This window comes from Muscardinus avellanarius, assembly GCF_963383645.1.
Source record: "Muscardinus avellanarius genome assembly, chromosome: 8".
In the NCBI taxonomy this organism is placed as follows: domain Eukaryota; kingdom Metazoa; phylum Chordata; class Mammalia; order Rodentia; family Gliridae; genus Muscardinus; species Muscardinus avellanarius.
In genome coordinates this window covers 176,247-197,879 of record NC_137794.1, presented here as the reverse complement: position 1 = coordinate 197,879, position 21,633 = coordinate 176,247, and the positions used below count along the sequence as shown (strand labels likewise).

Sequence of the window (21,633 nt, the reverse complement as noted above, 5' to 3'; positions counted from 1 at the left end):
TATGCAGACCACATCAGGGACGTTCTAGAGGGTATGTTTGAATTGGAGGAAGAGCTGGGTGAGATTGGATCACCAAATTCCTTACAATTAAAATATATATCTCAGTAATTAGTGAATACCATAGGTTATGCAGTAATTTATAATATAAACCTTTCAAATGATCATATTGGTAATGAGGTCTTGGTTGAGAAAGATTGGGGGTAGGAAACTATTAATTTAACATGGTGAAATAAACATTAATTTTCTTTTTGTGGTACTGGGGATGGAACCCGAGGGCATTTTGCCTCCAAGCTACACCCCCAGCCCTATTTTGTATTCTTTATTTTGAAACAGGGCCTCACTGAGTTGCAAAGGGCTTACTACTAAGTAATAGCCGAGGCTGTCCTCAAACTGTGATCTTCCCGTCTCAGCCTCCCGAATGCTGGGATTACAAGCATGCGCCACCACGCCCAGCTCATGACTTTCTGAGCAACTATGTCAACCAAGAAGGAATACTACATAGGTGTACTGAAGTAACTTCTGTTGCAAAAACGAGGACTCACGGGCGAGAAGCAGAGGACCACGTGCAGGTTCTTCCTGGACCTGGAGATGAAATACTCGTACAGATTGTCGAAGGTGGGAGGGTGGCGGGGCAGCTCCCTTTTCATCACTGATATCAGGCTCTGAGTGATCTCATCCATCTCATCGCGTGCGAACAGATTGGAGATCTTGGAGGAACCAATAAGAGAGGGCATTTCTGTACTCTGAGAGTTCTCTACAGCCAACTAACTGTCAAAGTCAGGACCTCCTCCCTCACCCCCCAACAAGTGATCTTCTATGTTTTCTTTCTACATCTCTGCCAACAAATGCCAGAGATAACCAAGAGTGTGACTTTTTATTGAGCAGCTTAATCAAAAGCAAATTACAGAGCCCTGTGCCCATATAGCTATTGCCTAAAAGCCCCCCTTCGCCGCTCCAATCGACTCTCGAGTGTGTGGTGACTACTGGGTCTCCTCAAAGCTTCTTCCAAGATAATTAACCAGTGTGGGTGCCTTGAGCAGCAGCAATTCCATCGTGCAGGGTCGATTAAGGAGGCAGGCCCCCTCTTGAGAGGGCTGTGCTTAGAGGGTTGGCATCTGGGAACTGGCTTTTGGAATGCTTCCTCCATGACTAATTGACCGGGTTCTTCCTCGACTGTCAACACAAACACTTTTCTTCTAGGCCTCTAGAACTTTGGCAGGGGTGGCTAGCTGGGGAGTGACTCCATGACCAGCTCTAAATAAAACCACCTGACTCTGAATCTCAAACGGGCTTCCCGATCTGAGATGTAGCATGGGTGTTACTTTATGCTGGAGAGAGCAAGCAGGACACCGTCGCACGGGGTCCTCCAGAATCCACGTCAGGTGTCTTTTTGGTTACTCATCCAGCCATGTGTTTTGCTATCACAGATCTTAGCCCTGTGTGCAACTCTCTGCTGAGTGGTGTGAGTCCTTCCACTGAAGTACCAGACACGTGCGAGGCCACGGCAGAGAGGATGCCAGGGGCATCGTGCGCCGGCCCGCAGCCAGTGGAGCGCTCGGCCAGTCCACGCCGTCTAGCAGACAGGTGGGCAGAGACTTCTCCTAAAGTAAACACAGGATCAATGGAAGAGCAGAGATAAGGAAGGGACTGTGTTTACAACAAAACAAAGTGTCCAGAGGATCTGCAGGCGGGCAGCACTCGCAAACTCGAAAAAGCCTACCAAGTCTCCGTGTGCTCTAATTCCTCAAATCAAGAACGTGTGCTAAGAGACATACCGAGCTACTGGCCACTAATAAGGCTTTTGTGTGTGCGTGTATTTCCTTTTACTGGAGATATTCCAAACACAGAGAATAACAAATCGATTAGTGCACATTCGTCCCCACCAGCTGGCTAAGTGACATGCTCATGTTGTGCTCAAGGGCCCCACTTCCTAAACAGAGCCCACTTGGCCGCAATACGAGTATTTCCTCTGCTTCGGAGGCATACCTCCCCCGAAGACAGCAAGTTGTTAAGGTATTCCAGAAATGCCTCGTCCTTTATCTCATTGTCGGTAAAGATGAAGGTAATGCCTTTCCCCTCAGCGCCAGCAACTTTGTACAGAAATTTCAAGTCATCTGTTAGATTACTCACATTGTAAGACCTAAAAGAGAAGTGGTAAGAAATTAAATGTACATGTGTGTATTGCCATAGTGTGAGAGGTGTGTGTGTATTACTGAGGATTGGAGCAGGGGCACTCTACCCTTGAGCTACACCCCCAGCCCTTTTTATTTTTTATTTTAAGCCAGAATCTCTTAAAAGTTAACGTACACTGGCCTGTGATCCTCCTGCCTTAGCTCTCCTCCCGCCAAGCGCTGGGATTACAGGCATGTGCCACGGTGCCTGATTTATAGCCATAATTTATCTCAAAACGCAGTAATAACCTGTGATAACTAGAGCATAATGTGTACTAGCTCCAATAAATAGTAGTGATGGTGCCTGCCAGAAAACACAGACTAGATCTGAAGAGCTATGCACTGCACTCAAAACAAATGTGTCCTATCCAACAGGAAAGAAGAGAAGTGGGAAATTTACTAGAAGTGACCCATGAAGAGTAACGGGAATAGGAAAATGGACTTTTGACCCCTGCAACCCGACGGTCCTCAGCAACAGATTGTCCCGAGTGACTATATATGTTATCTAAAACGAATGTGACATTTGGATGAGCTTGGTTTGGGTGAGAAAAAAATCACAATAAATTGTGAATAGCATTAGTGGTTAATTACATATAGTCATAATTTATACAGCGCACTGTGTACCCAGATATGGAGAAAGCCTGAAATTAAGAGATATGTTATGCAATTTTGTGTAAATGATAGAAATAGTTCAACTAGGTGTTTGCAGATCTTGCTCTGTTTCCTGCTAAATGTGTTGTTACGAATGATGGTATACTATATAAAAATAAAGCAGACATTAGCTGAAGGGTGATATACAAGAAGTACTCGTGGCTAAGCTGTCAAGCAGGACAAAGGCTCCACATCAGACAGAGGTGTTCGGGTGCAAGCAGTGGGGCCTGGGTAGCCCGGGTCTCATGGACAGAGCCTGGCTGGGAACCAGAAAGACGGAGCTTCCGGGACCTGCTCTGAAGATGCTCCGGTTTCCCCACATCTCTCAGCTCTGTTTCCTAATCTACAAAATGAAGGTGATATCTATTTGTAAGGGTTGTTGTGGGCATTAGGAATGTGATGTCGTGAGGACACTTAAGTGAATACATAACTTATTTTATACTTGATTTTAAACAAAGAGCCCCAGCCAGCCAGTCGGCTTCTGGGTGCACTAAGTAAAAAGTCTTACAGGCCTTGGCAGAAGGAACTCCAGCCAAAAGAGAACACAGTCCCATGTGGCATAGCCCCAAAGGGAAAGAGTCATTAAATCGAGAGGCTCCTGGACGGCTGAGCACAGCACAGCCTGAGCCCCTCCTTCGGAGGCACTGTGGAGTGTCTCAGGATTGGCCAGCCAACCAAGTCATGTGACCACTGTGGCCACTTTTTACAAAAACAAAAACTAAAGAGGTCTGGGGATGTATCTCAGAGGTAGAATGCCCCTGGGTTCAACCCCCAGTAAACACACACACTGAATACCACTAGAGAAATTAGGATGGTACCCCTGCTTTATCTTCTTCTTTCCCAGTATCCAATCAGTCGCTAAATTCTACCTTATCTACTTTATGTTGACTTAGCTACATTACGCTGTCTCCATCGAGTCCCATCTGCCCTCCCTTCCCATTTTCCCTGCTGCTCTAAGAGGCTGCTGTAATGGGATATGGTAAGACAGAGACGCAGGGAAAGGGCTGCCACAAGGCAGGATGTTCCTACTCAGAGATCCTGGAATCCGGGGTAGTCATCCCTCACACAGGCTGCAAGGGAGCAGCAGGGACAGTCGGGAGACAGCACATGGACCAGAGCCTTCACTATGTTTCCACAGGAAGACAAGGTGGGCCAGCAGGTCAAGGGTTGGCTACTTTGACTCATTCCAATGGGCTCTGGGGCACCACAGCACCCTAATGGCACCTGGCCCTCGTGATTAGGGTGGGGGGGGAGCCTATTCCCTCAGTGTAGAGCCAGATAGAGGAGATGCCTTGGAAAAGAAACCAAGAGTGATTGGGATTGGTCTGCATATGAAAGGCACTCTACCTTACTGTATCTCTAAGAGTTGGCTAGCCCTAGAGGGTCAGTCTCTCCCCAGTGAGCAGGGCCCACTCTGCCAGAGATCAAAGATACAGAAAAATACACAGAGAACTCAAGAAACTCAGCACTAAGAAAACAAATAACCCAATCAAAAAATGGGCAAGTGAACTAAATAGACACTTCACAAAAGAAGAAATTCAAATGGCCAATAAATGTATAAAAAATGCTCAACATCATTAGCAATCAGAGAGATGCAAATCAAAACTACCCTGAGATTTCACCTAACTCCAACTAGAATGGCAACTGATTAAAAACACAGCAACAAATGCTGGAGAAGTGGGAGCTCTAATACACTGTTGGTATTAGTGCAAATTAGTGAAATCACTTTGGAAAACAGTATGAAGGATCCCCAGAAGAATGGGAACCAACCTACTATATGATCTAGCAATACCATTTCTGGGTATCTACCCAAAAGAATGGAAACCAAACTACCAAACTAATGCATGTTCATAGCTGCACAATTCACAATTGTCAAACTATGGAACCAGCCAAGATGTCCATCAACAGATGAATGGATTATAAAACTGTGGGGTATGTACACAATGGAATTTTACTCAGCCATAAAGACGAACACGATTATGTCATTTACAGGGAAATGGATGGAACTGGAGAAAATTATGCTAAGTGAGATTAGTCAGTCACAAAAAGTAAGAAATTGGATGCGCTCCCTAATATGCAGAAGCTAGGAGAAAAAGATTCACCGGAGGAACTCTAGACGAAGAAGGAGATACTATAGATGAGCAAATCAGGTCTAACTGTGGGTGATGGGGGGGAGGGGGAAATTCCCTAATGGACATGATGGACATTCACAAACATATCAAGTCAGTCACTAGGCCAAACATGGGAAGGAGGGAGGGGGAGGGAATGAGGTGGGAATTGGGGAAGGGCTAAATGAGCCATGTGTGCATGTATACCTCCAGCATCTTGTACTCCATTAAGATGTATGACTACAATACACCAATAAAAAAATATTTTTAATTAAAAAAAATTTTTGTGGTACTGGGGATGGAACCCAGGGGCTTTTTTTGTGCATATTAAGCTACAGTAGTAAAAACAATGGGTAATGGTGTAAAGATAGACAATAAATGAACTATATACCAACATTTATAATCAGATGACTTATGACAAGAAAGACACTGTGGTATGGCAGGAAAGATGATCTACAAAATCATTTGTAGGTTTTACATATACTTATATATAATATCTATATAATATAGAAATATGCAATATATCTATATACAGAGAAAAAATAATTTCTATTCCTTTTCAAATTTTATAAGAAAATAAATTCCAAATGGGTTTTATTTCTAAATATAAAAGTATTAAAATTTATTTCTAAATGTGAAGGAAATTATAGGAGAATCTCTTTGTGACCTTGAGGGTAACTGCAGATTCTTAAAACAGAATGCAAAGAGCATAAAGCCTAAAGGAAAAAATTTATAAACTACGACATGAAAGATCTACTAAGAGAGTGAAAAGCATCAATAACCTAGAGAATATGTTTGCAATGCATACCCTAACAGAGGAACTGTTTTCAAAATACTCAAAGAATTTCTAACAATCAATGAGAGAGAAAAAATCCCAAACCACCTGAAAAAAAAAAAAAAGGCAAATGGCTTAGATACTTCATGAATGAAGTTATCCAAATAGCCAAGAGAGAAAAAGGTGATTGACACTAGTTGTCACTTGGGAAGTGCAAGCTGAAGGCTCAAGGACAGAGCGGGACACTCAGCCAGCCGGGCTTCTGGAACAAAACGACACACAGGGCACCAGGTGGCCGGGCAGGCAGAGCTGCCAAAGCTCACACACTGCCTCACACTCGAGATCCAGCCATCGTACCTCTAGGAGTATACTCAGACATGTACATGAATATCCACAGCAGCTCCCTCTGTCAGAAACCAAATATTTATGAGCAGTTCAGTGGATAAATAAATGGTGGTAATATGCGATCCAGTGGAAGACCATTAACGAACAAGTCATGGCTACACAGGCTGTCATGGGTGGAGCTCAGCCACACGGAGCAGGATGCAGAGAAGCAAATCCTTGCGGCATGGCTGACACAGTCCAACTGGGCAAAGCTAATCAGCAGATTTGTTACTCTTGGGAGGGTGATGATGGAGACACAACGTGGGGATGCTTCTGGGTGTAAGGAGTGTTTTACGTCTTTGTGGTCTGGAGAGAGAGGTTTACTTTGTGACATCCATGATTAATATATGTACCCTTATATGGGTAATATTTGAATAAAAGTTGACTTCAAATACACCAAATTGTTGCATTTTTAAAAAAAGTAAACATTTAACCCCAAAGATACAGAAAACATATTGCCATGTTTTATCTTGTCCTACCTTGTTAATGTTATCTGGAATATTTGATATCCAGCTATGAAAGAGGCCAGTCTTGAAAGACTTTGCTTTCCTGAACCACCCACACCTACCAGCAATGCATTTCCACATGAAGTTCGGATTATTCGCGAAATCTGTTTTGTAAATAAAAATATTTATTAGAAAAAAGGGTGTAAATGTTTACATTTTCTTGCATTAAAGGGGCCAAAGTTTGATGATAGGTTCCTAGACTACATTAAATTTTTTCCTTGTAATGGTATTTCTTGAAATTTAAAAAATTAAAGTTTCATGTTAATTTATTCAACTCAGATTCTTCCTTTGCCCATCTATATTTGCATCACAAAAATGGAACAAATCAGTTTTACTCTCTGTTGCTTTGTAACCACTCTCTGTGTTTGAATGTGTGTAATTTTGTTTTTAGATTCAACGAATGATAACGCTTCTCTTCTTAATCTGTAGAAGATGCAATAAAAGGCTAGAATTGTTTGCTTATTATCTAGCAGTTTAATCCCCTGAATCATGTGGACACTTATCTCTACAATAAGTACTTTTAAAAAAGTACCAAAATTCTACATAGAGGGGGTAGGGGAAAATTTGCTGAAAAGCACACAGATAGCTTTCAGTCTTGTGTTGCTGTTCTATGATTGATTTCTTCAGAGAGGGCAAGACTCAAATGGTGGTTCGGATCTTACACAGGCCATCTGAAGATGTTGCTAAAAAGTTGTCTTTTACATTAATGTCACTGTCTAGATGGATCCCTAAAGCCATTATCTCCACTAAAACAATCCTTTAAAAAAAATGCACATTTTACAGATGGTGGATCAGTAACGCTACCTTGGTATAAAGTACATCACTGTATTTTAAAACATGTTAATCACTTCTGTTGTTTTGCACACACAGGGTCTCAGGCCCCCAAGACCAAGTCACACTGGATGCTTGTCAATTAACTGCTGAATGCATAAATGTGGAAGCCACCTTCAGACACATGGAATCTGATCAACTTTGATTTTTTATCAACCTCCCCACTGCACGTCATGGCTTCCAGGGAGAACGCATTTTCAGTCAACCAATTACATGTGCAAACAACTTTCTGTAGCTCTTCAGGCTTGGACCAGAGCGTGCCCCCTTGGTGCTACATCATCAGTCCTCCACACCTGCCTTGCCCTTCCCCACCGGCTGTAAAGCGGCACCTTCTCTTCAATACAGAGCTTGATTCTCAGGGTATCAGAAAACTGCCATCCCAGGAGAGCACTTCTACACAGCTCTCAAGCTGTCTTCTTAAGAAGGTAAAGATCTGACTCAAAATGCCAGAAGCTCTGAACACAAAAACTATGAATTTGTACTTGAAATAACTTGTTGCCATGCAGATGGTTCTAACTATAGAAAAATAATTTGCAGGGGGATACAACTATAGAGAAATAATTTGCTATCATGCAAGTGGATTAAACTATAGTCTCTCATTAAGCCTTTGTTTTCTGAGACAGTGAATTGACCCAACCCATTTACATTCTTCTGTATACTCCCTGAGAGATGTATTTATTCTCTCACAATAGGTTTACTTGTGAAATCGATTTAAAAAGAAAACAGTCAACAATTAGAACCTTAATAAGATGAGTCATTGCATCTTTAAAAAACACCAGGTCAAGAGATGTTCCTCTAATAAATTCATTGAACTGCTTCTGGTAATACTGGAGTTTCTCAGCCAGAAATTCAAAGGATGGCACCTACAGTTGGGAGAGAGAGGAAAATAAGAGTTAAGGTAGATCATTTTTGTCACAAATGTAAAGATACTCAAAAGTAATTATTTAAAAAAGAACTCTAAACCTATGGATGTCCAGGGAGTTGTCACATACCAGTCTACTTTTCATTATCTCCATTTTCAGAGGCCTGAAACCTGACCACATTAGTTGGTTTCCAGTGTGAACACATTCTTACCTTTGTCTGCAAGAGGTCTGGCACCAATTCCTACCTACACAATTTAATGGTGGGATGAATTGACACAGTTTTCTCTTTTATCTGGCTTTTAATAGTTTATGACTTTTTAAACATACAGAAGTTTTACATTATGTAGGTAAATCTATACATCTTTGATGTTCTGAAGTTAAAAAGTTACCCACTTTGTTTTGCAAATTGTTTCTTCCTACTTAATTATTTGTTCTATAGGCATGTTAGAAATATTCTTGTTAAATGACTGTTTTTTAATCATGCTTCAAATTTAGGAATATGCTTCTATTTAATCACATAAAGTTTTTTTTTTTAATCATGTTAAGTCCTAGGTATTTTGTCAAAGAATCGCTGCTGTGGAATGAAATGCTTGCATGCTATTTTTCTGTGTTGTGATTGTTAGCAAGGGCTGGCAAACCTTTTGTGAAGGCCACGAGAGTAAGTATTTTAGGCTTTGTGCATCTCATCTGATCTCGGTTGGGTGGGACTACTACATCTGCCCCTGCATGGCAAAAGCAGCCACGGACAATGTGTAAACAATTGAGGATGGCTGTGTTGCAGCAAAGCCTTATTTAGAAACATTGAAATTTTAATCCCATATGTTTTTTATGTACCACACAGTACTATTCTTCTTTTGCTTTTCTTCTAGCCATTTAAATGTATTAAACTCTTCTTAGCTTATGAGTCTAACAAAAACAGGTAGTTGACTAAATTTAGACTATAGACTAATTTGCCAACCCCTGGTGGGAGATAGTTATTGAACTTCATATTTCTATAATATTGGTCCACTTAGTTAAAACAGATTCAAAATTCTATTGGGTCATATTAATTCTAACATTTCCCAATTCTTTGGGAGGTTTTCCCTAGCTGAGAGTAGTTGTCATTTTGCTGCATTGCATAGAACTTTCAAAGAAATAGTTAATGAAATGGGGACAGCACACACTTGTCTCATATCTGGCTTCGAGGAGACTGTGTCTGGATCTTTTTGAAGGAAGTATTTTACTTAAATACATGGGAATATGATGACTCTGAATCACCACACATAAGTAACTTAGGTGTTATAGCAACTTCACAGTGGGACTTAGGTGCAGTGAGAAATATCTAGCGAGGTAAGTCATCGGAAAAACTCCTTAAGAAATGAAAATAAATACCAATTCATAGACTTTGGGCACTTCAAACATAGTGTCTTCGGGTTCATCGCCAGTTGGTTCCGGCATATCACGCAGAAAATCCACAAAGTACGGTTCGGGAAACATACAGGATGCGGCTTCGGAGCTAATGTTTTCTTCAATGGCACGAATAAGATGTGTGTTGAACCACTGCTCGTCCTCGGGAGTTATAAATCTGAAAGAAAAATGAAAAATGTGTTAGTAAGGATGCAGAGTATGAAAGCATCTTTTGTGCCTGAACATGGTCTCAGCCTCCCTCCCCTGCTCTCAGGCCCAGCCCCTGCCTCCTCTCCTCGGGACGGAAAACAGTTTGTTCTGCATTTAGGCAAGAAAGGCATAACCCCGCAAGACAGTTACATCTTATAGAAAAACGCAGATTAATTGCCTAGTGAGGTCAGCGGTCCCTGCAACTTGCAATAGGAGTGGATGCGATAGCAGCAGCAGTGAGCACCCTCTCTCTGGTTTGGGGGCCTACAGTACACGAAGGGAAGGAGATGGGATCCCAAAGCCAGGCTTTGAAATTAAAATGTCTCCCAGACTTCATGTGCTGCCAGTGCAGCTGGGCTTGGAGGCGGACATGGATGGAGGAAGCCTGTGACTAGGGGCATGTCTCTGCCAGTAGTACCTGTCTCTGGCTCCTCCCTCCTCTCTCTGCCTCTGCTTGCTGACCACCACTTTCTTTTTCCACTAGGCCTTGAGGCTCTGCCACAGAGTGCTCCTGCTTGGGAGCTGCCAGCCTCTCATGGATCAGAATCTTGAAGATTCTAAAACTGTGAGCACCAGAGACAAAGTTACATGTGGAAGCTAGAGAGGTATCTGGCAATAAAGGCAACATGGCACAGATGAGCAGAGACTCCAAGGGCGTGGTGGGGGACCAGGGAAGGGAAGGGGGGATGAAGTCATAAAGAATGCAATCATAGAAATAATGCTATGAACGTATAAGAGGTGGCCAATTCCAGTCTCAAAGACTTGCAGGGCAAGGCTGAGGGGGACCTGGGGAGGGCAATAGGAGTTGTGTGTAGGAATATTTTCTAACATTCTGTACCCCAACATGATGTAATATACCCAATAAAAAAAACTGTGAGCCCCAAATAAACCTTTCTTTCTCTAAGCTGTGCTTGACAGGTGTTTGGTCACAGTGGTGAATAAACACCAAATAAGGCTAAATAAAACCCAGAGGGACGAGAAGAAGCAAGATTAACATTTGACAAAGGACACACCTAACCACTTTGTGAGGACGGGATTATCACCCATCCAGGAGAGATGGGGGATCAGGAGCTCAGAAATACGGCTGCATTTCTCTTGAATGAAACCAGACTTCACGTGCAACTTTTATGCAGCACTCGCAAGCTTTATAAATGGACATGACTGGAGTTGCTGCTGGACTTTACCAGCTCTGATGACATGGTGAGTCATCAGACTCACAGGGTGAGTCTGTTCTATGGCAGTACTGCTCCAGCAGGTTGGCAAAGGATGTTCCTAACTGCAAGCAGCAGGTGAGAAATGCATGGATGCCTCTGAATCCCACCGAAACCGGAGGCGATGCTGCTCACTACTGAGCGGGCAGAGAAGGTGAGGCCGATCCAGCAGCTCCCCCAGAGGCCGCACCCAGGTGCTGTGCCGTACCTGTCTGCAACCACCCTATTGCACTCGTGTTTGAAAAGTGACATGAGCAGAGGGATGGAGCTACACTCCTCCGCTTTTATGGTTAACATTCCTTGCCAGATTCTGGAAAGATCGCGAAGATTAAAGATGTAATGAAATTTAGATGGAGTTGGCAGCATCTTCACCTGGAGACAACAAGAGAATTTAATACTTCCAGTAGTTTTCATATGCGAAAAGTACATCTGTTGGGGATGAGACTATCTTACAAATCCTATTTTAGATGAAACAGGCTGAACAAATACGTCAAGATTAAGTTCATATTTTTGTCATAGTGCTGAGAGAAAAAAAACATTATGAATAAATCAGCCTCGCAGTGACCAGCAAGGGGAAAACCCGTGCAGAGGGTGCCGAGGGTCGGGCGGGCAGAGCAGCAGGAGGGCAGCGAGGCCTGGGCGGAGACACCTGCAGAGCTGTACCTCGCACAGGGTGCATGATAACCCGCTGACAAGGAGATGGGCCTCGCCTCAGAAAGTCCTCTCCTATGCTCGTGCACACGTCATTTCTCAGTTTACCAGTTTGTTTGTTTGTTTTATGGTGCTGTGGAGTGAACTCAGGGGGCTTCTACCTCTCAGCTATACCCTCACTCCTATTTTATCTTTTATTTTGAAACAGAGTCTCACTAAGTTACTGCATGCTGGCCTTGAACCTGTGTTCCTCCTTTTTCCCAAGTACTGGGATTACAGGTGTGTGCCACCACGCCTGACTCTTCAGTCCCTTGAGGAGTCAGAACTGTGTGTGCAAAGACCCTAAGTGGGCCAAGAACGTGTCCCCATACCAGGAACTAGTCCTCGAAGGCAGTCTGTGTGCAAGAGCATCGTGTAAGAAATATGCAATTCCTCTTCTGAGTAGGTGGCACCCAGAATTCCTCCAGAGCACCCAGGAGAGCCTGGCAGAATCCAGGTTTCCCAGGAGATGAGCATCTGTCCTCATGTGTTTAATTGGCTTAAAGAATTTATAGTGAACTAGGACAATTTTCCTTATGCCCCTGCTACTTTTTGGCAAACCTATCAACCTTTCTTTCTTTTTTTTTTTTTTTAATCTCAGGCCTATACTATTTAGTGGGCTTTTTGTGAATACTGGATCCAGTCATCTGTGACTCCATGGGTTGCTGAGCCTTACGTAGTAGCTTTACTTTACTTTGGGTACTAAGTAATACCTGACTTGGCATTTAAATCTAGCCTACTTCATTAAGAACCCTTCTATCCACGTCATAATTCACGCCCCACCTCTGAGAAGGGCACACATTAGACTTCAAGCCTTAGGCAGTGAGGGTATTTAAAAATCCAGGTATTAACTCAGCCAATAGACATGTGCCTGCCTGGCATGGCTTAGAGGTGAGAGAAAGGTGCACAAAGACTTGGAAATCAGAGCTAACAGGTGGGAAGGCAGCATTTCCATTTCAGCAAAACTCTCCTCTATCTTGGAGGCCATGTCTGGCTTATCGTATAGCTCATATGCAGGCAAAGCATCATTTGATCAGAATGCTTGCCTAGAAGGAAAAGGCGTTATGATCTACCTGAGCACCTAATTTGTCCTTTCTGAAAAACACTACTACATATAATGTGACTTAATGACCCACGAGGTGAGAACCAGGCTGAGGAATTGATGTACAAAATGGCCAACAAAGCTTTGGTACCTTGGTCCACTGCCACAGAATTCTGCCCACCGAGACCAACTGCACAATCATCTCACATATTTCAGGTCTGAACTTTCTACAAGGATCAAAGTATCCAGAGCCGATAATTCCTGGAAAATAAGCAAGATTGAAGGTTTATAACAAGATTATTAGGGACATGTTTATCCCGTTGAAGAAATCACCACAAGACTGACTTAGCCAGAGATGCTGAGGAGTCCTCTCAAGGGATCAGCTGAGACAGAGGTCAGCCAGGGCCCGGGCAAGCTTGGCGACACGCAGTTTATATGTCTTAACTCATTTTATCCTCCTGACACCCCATGAGAAAGGACATGAGGTAGTTATTAATACAGTGGCTACCCCCCCCCAACACAAGCTTAGCAACCTGCTCACAGGCACACAACTTGAATGCGGGTGAACCTGAGATTTGAACCCAGGCAGCCTGGTCCAGGGCCTGAAAATCGGCATTTACCTCAAGTACATCAGAGCTGGAAAGAGCTAAGGAGACTACTTCCTCATTCTACAAAGAAGAGATCAGGCCAGACAGGCTAATGATTCAAGGTCACACAGCCTGGTGAAGACCCGCCGTGCTGACTGGCAGGCCGTGGAGACTCAGGCTGGGTTGGGCAAGAGCCCATGCCTAGGAAGGCCCAGCACAGCAAGCCTGGCTGGCACCCCCTCGGGGAGGACCGCTCCGCAGGGCTATCAACTCTTCTCAGAGTCTCAAAACGCCTTTGGTTCAGGCCGCAGAAAGGTACTTGCTTAACTCCACTCCAGTGAGTGTGAATACTGAGGAGCGTGTTCAGTCCCAAGCATGGGATTCCCAGAGGAATGTGCACGTGAACGACCGCTCGGAGGTGCAGGCCAGAGCACACTGAGGGCCGAACACACTCATTCTCATACACCCAGGGGGGTGTTGACTTGGGGAAAGCATCAGGTGGCCCTCCAGGCCATGGCTGGCTGTGCTAAATACCCTGAAGGCCCCTGCAGTTCCTAAAATCCTATATTCTAGATTCCTGGGACAAGTGTACTAAACTTTAATACAACTGTGCATTTCTCTGTGACTTGCTTCTTACACTCAAACTATTTCTGAGGTTCATCTGTGTTGAGGCATATAGCTGTGTTCATGTAATGGTACCCTGCACAGCATTACATTCTGAGCCTTTCCAATCATTTCTTTATCCCAGTTTGTGTGTGTGTTATACCCTTGAGCTCTACCCCCCGGCCCATTTCATTTTTTATTGTAAAACAGGGGCTTGCTAAGCTGCTGTCTTCAAATCTATGGTCCTCTTTTCTCAGCTAACCAAGTACTAGGATCACAGGCATGGGCCACCACGTCAGCTGTTTATCCAATTTTACTGGCAATAAATATTTCAAGTTTCCACATCAGGAGCAATGTTCTATGAACTTATGGTTGTCAGTCTTATGGTGTGTGTGTATGCAAAATCAACTACAGGTGGGCTGAGGACCTAAATAGAGCAGACAAAACTACACCGTATTTGGAAGAAAATATAGAACACTTATATGATGCTTGGGTAGGAAAGGACTTTTTTTTTTTTTTTTTTTGCAGGTCTGGAGATGGAACCCAGAGGCATTTGACCTCCGAGCTATACCCCCTGCCCTATTTTTTATTCTTTATTTTGAAACAGAGTCTCACTAAGATGAGAGGGCCTCACTAAGTAGCTGAGGCTGTTCGCAAACTGCCATCCTCCGCCCAAATGCTGGGATTGCAAGTGTGTGCCACCACACCCAGCTAGGAAAGGACATCATAAATGAGACCCAAAAAGCATAAACCATGACAGGAAAAACAGTGGTAAATTGGTATAAACCTAGAAGTAGACCTGCCTGGGAAAAGCACACGTTCTACCTTACCAGTAGTGTCAAGTTGTCGCCCAAAGGGGCTGTGGCCAATTACATGTCCACTGGGGGGGGGGGAGGGGAGGGGAAGGGAAGGGGGAGGGGAGGCGGGGAAGGGGAGAGGAGGCGGGAAGGGGGAGGGGGAAGTTTCACTTGCTTCATGCTCTGGCCAATACTCGATTTTGTCAGAATTTCGCACCTTTGCAAATCCAGTGACATAGAATGCTATTTCCTTGGCATTTTAACCCCTTTCCTCTTCACACGTGTCTCTGGCCACCCAGTCTCCTCTGTCTGAGGCACCTCCGTCTCTGCACGTTATCATGGGTTGCGCCTTTCTCTGGTTGTTTCAAAGGGTTTCCTTATATATTCTGAATATTAATTTTTTGTTATTATATTCACTAAAATTGTTTTCTTCTACTTTCAGGTTTATCTTTTCATCCTTTGTATGGCATTATTTAAATTAAGATGAGTAAGCCGGGCATGGTGGCGCACACTTGTAATCCCTGCGCTTCGGAGGCTGAGACAGGAGGATCGCACAGGTTCGAAGCCAGCCTCAGCTACTGAGTGAGGCTTTCAGCAACTTAGTGAGACCCTGTTTCCAAATAAAATATAAAAAATGTCTGGGAGTATAGCCTGGAGGTAGAAAGCCTCTGGGTTCCACCCCTAGTACCACAAAAATAAATAAATAAATAAATTAATTAATTAATTAAATTAAATAAATGAAGATGAGTTCTTAATTTCAATCTAGTCAAATTTATAATTTTCCTCTGTTTTTGTGTTTTCTGAGTCTCACTGAAGAAGTCTTTTCTTATTTAGCGGTCACTCAGATATTTCCCTGTATCTCCTTTCAAACATTTTACAGCTTTAGGCCTCTGATAAATTCATGTGTTTGACTCCGTGCTTGGTATGAGGGCAGGGGGTCCAATTTCAATTATTCTCCCATAAGAACTATAACTATTCCAGTACCACTTATGGAAGTCTCCCCCTTTCCCTTCTGACATATGGTACTTTCTCTACCAAGTAGTGTCCATCTATGGCATGGGTCTGTTCTTTTGAATGTACATAATTTTTGAGTACAATTTACGTGTGCTCGAATTTGTTTTAAAAATCTTATTTTGTTATCATTTCAAAGTGCTACATTTGGTGTGGTGTGTTATTATTGTTAACTTGTGATGAATGTGGATGTGCTATCATCTACTAGTTCAAATTCCTCAATTAACCATGCCAAGAAAACAAAACACAAAGCTTCCCTAGCCTCTAACGTCAACCTTCAATGAAGCTGTTTTTAAATCACCTCGAGTCTTAGAATAGGCTGCAAACGAGTTATCTTTCTGGTTTCTCTTTCCTAGTATTTGGGTCTCCATTTCATATGCTTAATCCCTATTTTAGACAAGAGTTTTTAGCTCTTAAAGTTTTGCATGGTTTATATCCAGTATGCAATGCAATAAAAATTAATTACCAAGAATTTTCATACCAAAAATCTTGTCTATTGAAGTATTGGAGGGCAGTGTGCAGTTGAACACGGTAAACTGCCGTTTCAGGCGCTGTGGGATGTCGTTCCGCCCCCCACCAGGGTGAATCATCGCAGCTATGAGCTGCACGTCCACGATGGTGGTGAAGTCTCCAGGCTTGTCCAGGCTGTACATGCCCTCCATTTCCATCATCTGCCGCACAATCTCATTGGTTATCTGAAAGGTTACGTAGTAATGCCTTGCAACACATCTCTACCGCAACCTGCTGTAGCTACTATCAAGTCATAAAGATGAGATTAGCCCAAAGCTTTCCGCTTCTACCAAGGGCAGTGTTTGTGAATGCTGACGATTGCTTTCGAGGCAATTTGGCCTTAATGATGCTAGACATGGGACCCAAATGTCAAACATGTCTGGTGCTGGCCCAGTGCACGTCCCCCACCCCCCACCTGCCAGGAACTGCTGAGGCCAGCCTGCCAGGAGTGGGAGGGGCCTGCAGAATTGTCTAGGATTCATCTCACTAGAGTGCTGAGCTTCTAGTAGTGTCTGGGATAGAGGATGGGACAGGGCAGGTCCTGGTGGACTCAAGGTAGATGGTACTGATGAAGCAGTGCTGATTATATCAGTGCGACACCACTAGGAGCATCATGCCTGATTCCCACTACACCAGTGAGGTCCTATAATAAACCAGAGAAACTCAGGATGAAAGATGACAGCAACTAAGACCACAGTATGCTGTAGAGCAAATAAACAAACCTGTGATTTTTAAACATCAGCAGTCCTCAGAGACAGAATCAGAGGCTAGAGAGAGAATGGCAATCCAGGAATTGCAGAAGAGAGGAACAGAAAGGACAATGAAATATAGTAGCCAAAGAGACAGGAAGAAGGTGCAGAAAGCCGTGGAGGGATCCAGAAGGGAGAAGTCAAAAAGGCTGAGAATTGCAATAATCACACATTATTGAAATAACTAAAAATACTTGTTAGGCCGCACGCATACAGGTCATCTCAGTCATACCTGATCCCCCCACTCATTAATCACAGGCATATTAATATCATCAATAAATACAGTCATTTTTCTCCCTCCTGGTGGCCCATATGTGCTTCCCATTCGCTTATCCACATAGCTTTCAATTGTTCTCTAGAGAAAAGAAAAAATGGTTTTATGCATTAGATTCTAATCCATATTTCTGAAAACCATGAGTATTTTTTCTAGTAGAATATAATTTACTATGTATTTAATAAGTAAAATATATTTAATAAGTAAAATTTAATAAGTAAAATGTATTTAATAAGTATAAATATAATTATTAAGATATATTATTGCTAAAATTTAAACAAGAAGAATGTTAATCATTAATTTATATTAAGATGGATTGCTTCAAAGTTCAGCTGCAGCCTCGCCATGAGGCCAACATATGATTATATATATATATATATATATATATATATATATATATATGTATGTATATGTATATGTATACATATACACCTACACATATATATTTGCTCACATTACTTACATTTACTCACATGGTGGATATGGATATAGATATAAAAGGCATGCACATTTTATTGTAACCACCACTTAAAATTTTTAACATGCATAGTACTGCAATAAATGATGGGTGCTACCTGAAACATCATCGGTTCCGTTGCAGATGAAAAGTTTAGACTTTTGGATAGCTGTACTTCAGGATCGTATTTTTTCAAATAGGCCTTAATCATTACAGTTTTTGCAGTTCCCTGCTCTCCTGTGAGCAAAACAGCCTGCAATCACAGGGTAACCATGTGAAAGGTGCTACGCTTAGTGTCAAATATCCTATGGCTCTGCTGGCTGTCTTGCATCGAACACATTAATGGCTTTTTACTTGTTCTTTGGACTCATACCTACATCAAAATAACTCCTGGCTGAATTAAAGATTTAAACGTAATATGCATACAATGCTACAGTAGTGTTGGAAGAGCATACAGCTGATCGCTCTCCTGAACGTGGAAGTATGGAAGAGACTGGAAGCCGGCACCCACTTTCCTTTGCAAGCTGAGAGTCAGACGCCCAGAGGGTACTGCGTTAGAGAGCGTCCTGGGACCTGGGGTTCATTTGCCAAAGAGTTTTCCCTCCACGGACACTACTGCCAGGCCCTTATATTGGGACTTAAATTTTCTATCTGTTGTATGTGAAAAGGGATATTTTTTACAAGGTCTGTGATCATTAAAAATAAACTTACTTTATGTTGTTTGGCAATAGTATCTATCAAAAAATTTGTTCGAACATTGTCAACATTTGGAACCAAAATTGATGAATACTCTGGAACATTGTCAGTTGGATAATAATATGGTTGAAGTTTCTTATTCCAGTGCTCCCAGTCACCTGCACAACCAATAAGTAAAATATCTTAAGGAAAATACATTTTTGAAAGTTATGTCAAAATACAAAAAATATCAGTTGGAACATAGAAATATTCAAAACACTTTCCTAAAGCGTGTTACTCTAGCTAATGTTCCCTCTTACATTCTTGACAATGGTAACTTATATCTTTTTTATCTGATATCTCTGTTAAGAGATTTATTGATTTTATTGATCTTTTCAAAGAAACATCTTTTGGCTTCATTAATTCCCCCCCTTTGTTCTATTTTCTGTCTCATTGATTTGTGTTTCAATCATTGCTATTTCTTTCTTGTGCTTACTCTGGGTTTAATTGAAACCTTTATTCTTTTGTAATATAGACATAAAATACTATAAGGTTTTCCTTTTGAGAAATGTTTGATGGCCCAGAATATCCTGGTAAATGTTTCTGGGCTCTTGAAAAGAATGTATATTTTGCTGTTAAGGAGTGAACTGTTCTATAACTGTCAGTTGGGCAAAATGGGTTGATGGTGTCCTCCACATCTTCTTACTTATGTCCCTTTGTTCTACCTATTATTGATAGAGAGTATTGGCACTTTTACTATCACTGGATTTTCTGTTGTTTTCTGCTATGCCTTCATAGTTCCTCTCGGTGCAATCCCTCCTCTTGGTCCTCTGACCTGCAAATTCTGCCACCTCTGCCTTCTCATCGGGTGAGACTGCCAGTTCCGCTTGGGTTTACCCTCCCTGAGCAGAGGCTGGAGCCACCGTCGGGCACCAGGCAGAACCTTCGCCTGCCACTCCTCTCCAGTGATGCCAGCCTGGTGCTGCCTCTCGTCCAATGTCTCAACAACTCATCCATACCTTTAGTTCAGCTCTCTAGCTTCCTAAGGTCATGAAGAGCTGTGGGTTTCTCAGGAGGCCACTCCCTGGAGGTCCTGGCTTCTTTAATTTTTTTTGTTGTTGTTCACTCATCATTTTTTTTTGGGGGGGGACAGTACTGGGGATTAATCCCAGGGGTGCTCTACCACTGAACTACACCTGTCTTTCTTTACTTTTTAAGACAGGGTCTCACTCAGTTGTTACACCCTGGCATCGAACTTTCTATCTTCCAACTTCAGCCTCGAATTAGTGGGATTACAGGTGTGCACCACCTCGCCCAGCTTTGGCTCTGGATTCTAAGAGAACTCGTGTCTTGACTTAAAAATTCATTCAATTGTTACTTTGCATTTTGAGTTGGAGCTTCCTGTTGTCGTCTGAAAGCTTTAGTAGCATCTAATCACATGTAGAATTGCTGGTTGTTGCTGGGCATGGTGGCGCATGCTGTAATCCCTGCGCTTGGGAGGCAGAGAGAGGAGGATCACAGAGGTTCAAAGCCAGCCTCGCTGGCTTAAGAGACCCTGTTTCCAAATAAAAATATAAAATGCCGGGCATGGTGGCACATGCTTGTAATCCCCACGCTTGGGAGGCAGAGACAGGAGGATCGCGCTGGTTTGGAGCCAGCCTCACTGGCTTAAGAGACCCTGTTTCCAAATTTAAAAAATATATAAAATAGGTCTGGGAGTGTGGCCCGGAGGTAGAAGGGCTTCCAGGAACCCCAGTACCACCAAAAAAAAAAAAAAAAAAAAAAAGAATTGCTGGTTGTTCTGGTTTAAGATGGCCAACTGAAAATATCTCCTTTGCCCTGGTCCCTTCACGAAGGCCCTTTGAAAGGGATGTGCGACTTCCCGTTTCCAGCCTGATTCTCCCATGCCATGCCCGAATGTGCTGGGTCCCCGAGTCCAGGAAACCTTCAGTCTCCCACTCTCCAGACCACAACTCTGGTCCTCTACCCCTGTGGGCCACGTACAATGATCCATCAGCAGCTTTGGGAAGAGGACCAGAGGGTCGCTGTCTTAATCCGACTTAAAGCAGCCCTGGTGCCTTTCCCCCTGCATCCCATTCCCCGGCCTCTGAAGGTTTCTGATGTATACTGAACCTCTTCTCAAACTTTCTGCACAGCCAGCTTCAGACTTAACCTTTGCCCGGCACACCAAGCCAATAAACACCTACCTTTCTGCTTTCCAAATTTTGTTATTGGAGTCTACTTACCTGTCTTATTTATTCTTTTGGGTTTTTGCATTCAAACAAAACCAAAAATTATCTTTGCTGTTTTAGAGGTCTTAGGAGGAAACCAAAGTAAATTTTAGAAAAATTCTTTCTTCCCTTCCAGGACTCAGAAGACTTGGATCCTGGGACAAAAGCAGCACGTTCAAGGGCAATTCTTTTAAGAAGAGGTGAGTTGGGTCTGCCCCGCAGGGAAGGCTTAGCCACCTGCCAGGGTCATTCTCCACTCTTTTTCTTTCTGTCATTCAGACAGGGACAACCTGCTAAGTGCATTTCCAAGCTTCGCTCCATGAACCACCTCTGTTCTCTATGCTGCTACTCCCTCCTTAAGCATTAGAAAGGAGGTGATATAAGGGCCACTGCCACTTACTCAGGCCAGAATTTACTTGGGCACTTCACAAGAAGCCAGGAGTCTCTACACCACCAGTTCCTGGCAGGGTTAATAGGCAATATTTTACTATCAGGCAATATATGTCCTTCTAAAAATGGTGTTAACAATTGGGCTACTCAAAATTGGTTTACTATACTTACACAGGAGAACTTCAATATTTTTTTCATTAAAAAGTTATTTATCTTAAGGTATAATTCACTGTACTTACCATAATCGGTAACATAAAACTCATACATGGTTTGATTTGTGCCTTTAGGGATTTCTGGTAAGTCTAACTTGCTCTCGTGATGTCGTAAAAAGACTTCAAGTTTTTCTCTGCTTTCCAATTCCAGAAGGGCTCCTAGACTCCACATTAGGCCAAACACAAATAATTTATGAAGATGTTCGACACATGAAATACCACCTTCTTCTTTGGAGGGAATTAAACCTTCCAGAAGATTGAGAGACTGAAAATTTTTGAAAAGATATATATTTTTTCAGTTAAAAATTT

The 21,633-nt window shown here is 42.7% G+C and overlaps 1 protein-coding gene across 1 annotated transcript in view; it reads right to left on the bottom strand.

The window, feature by feature from the left end:
* DNAH8 (dynein axonemal heavy chain 8) overlaps positions 1-21,633 on the bottom strand; it is a gene marked incomplete at its 3' end in the record, with an annotated part of 220,834 nt that overhangs the window by 92,319 nt on the left and 106,882 nt on the right. Inside the window, exons 52-63 of the mRNA XM_080700493.1 lie at positions 21,352-21,589; positions 18,528-18,670; positions 17,935-18,069; positions 17,318-17,440; positions 16,308-16,521; positions 12,980-13,089; positions 11,305-11,468; positions 9,661-9,853; positions 8,167-8,289; positions 6,569-6,699; positions 1,987-2,140; positions 543-707 (exon numbers count right to left, since the gene is read on the bottom strand). Of these exons, the coding sequence (XP_080556619.1) occupies positions 543-707; positions 1,987-2,140; positions 6,569-6,699; positions 8,167-8,289; positions 9,661-9,853; positions 11,305-11,468; positions 12,980-13,089; positions 16,308-16,521; positions 17,318-17,440; positions 17,935-18,069; positions 18,528-18,670; positions 21,352-21,589 (1,893 nt within the window). The remainder of the gene's footprint in view (positions 1-542; positions 708-1,986; positions 2,141-6,568; positions 6,700-8,166; positions 8,290-9,660; positions 9,854-11,304; positions 11,469-12,979; positions 13,090-16,307; positions 16,522-17,317; positions 17,441-17,934; positions 18,070-18,527; positions 18,671-21,351; positions 21,590-21,633) is intronic.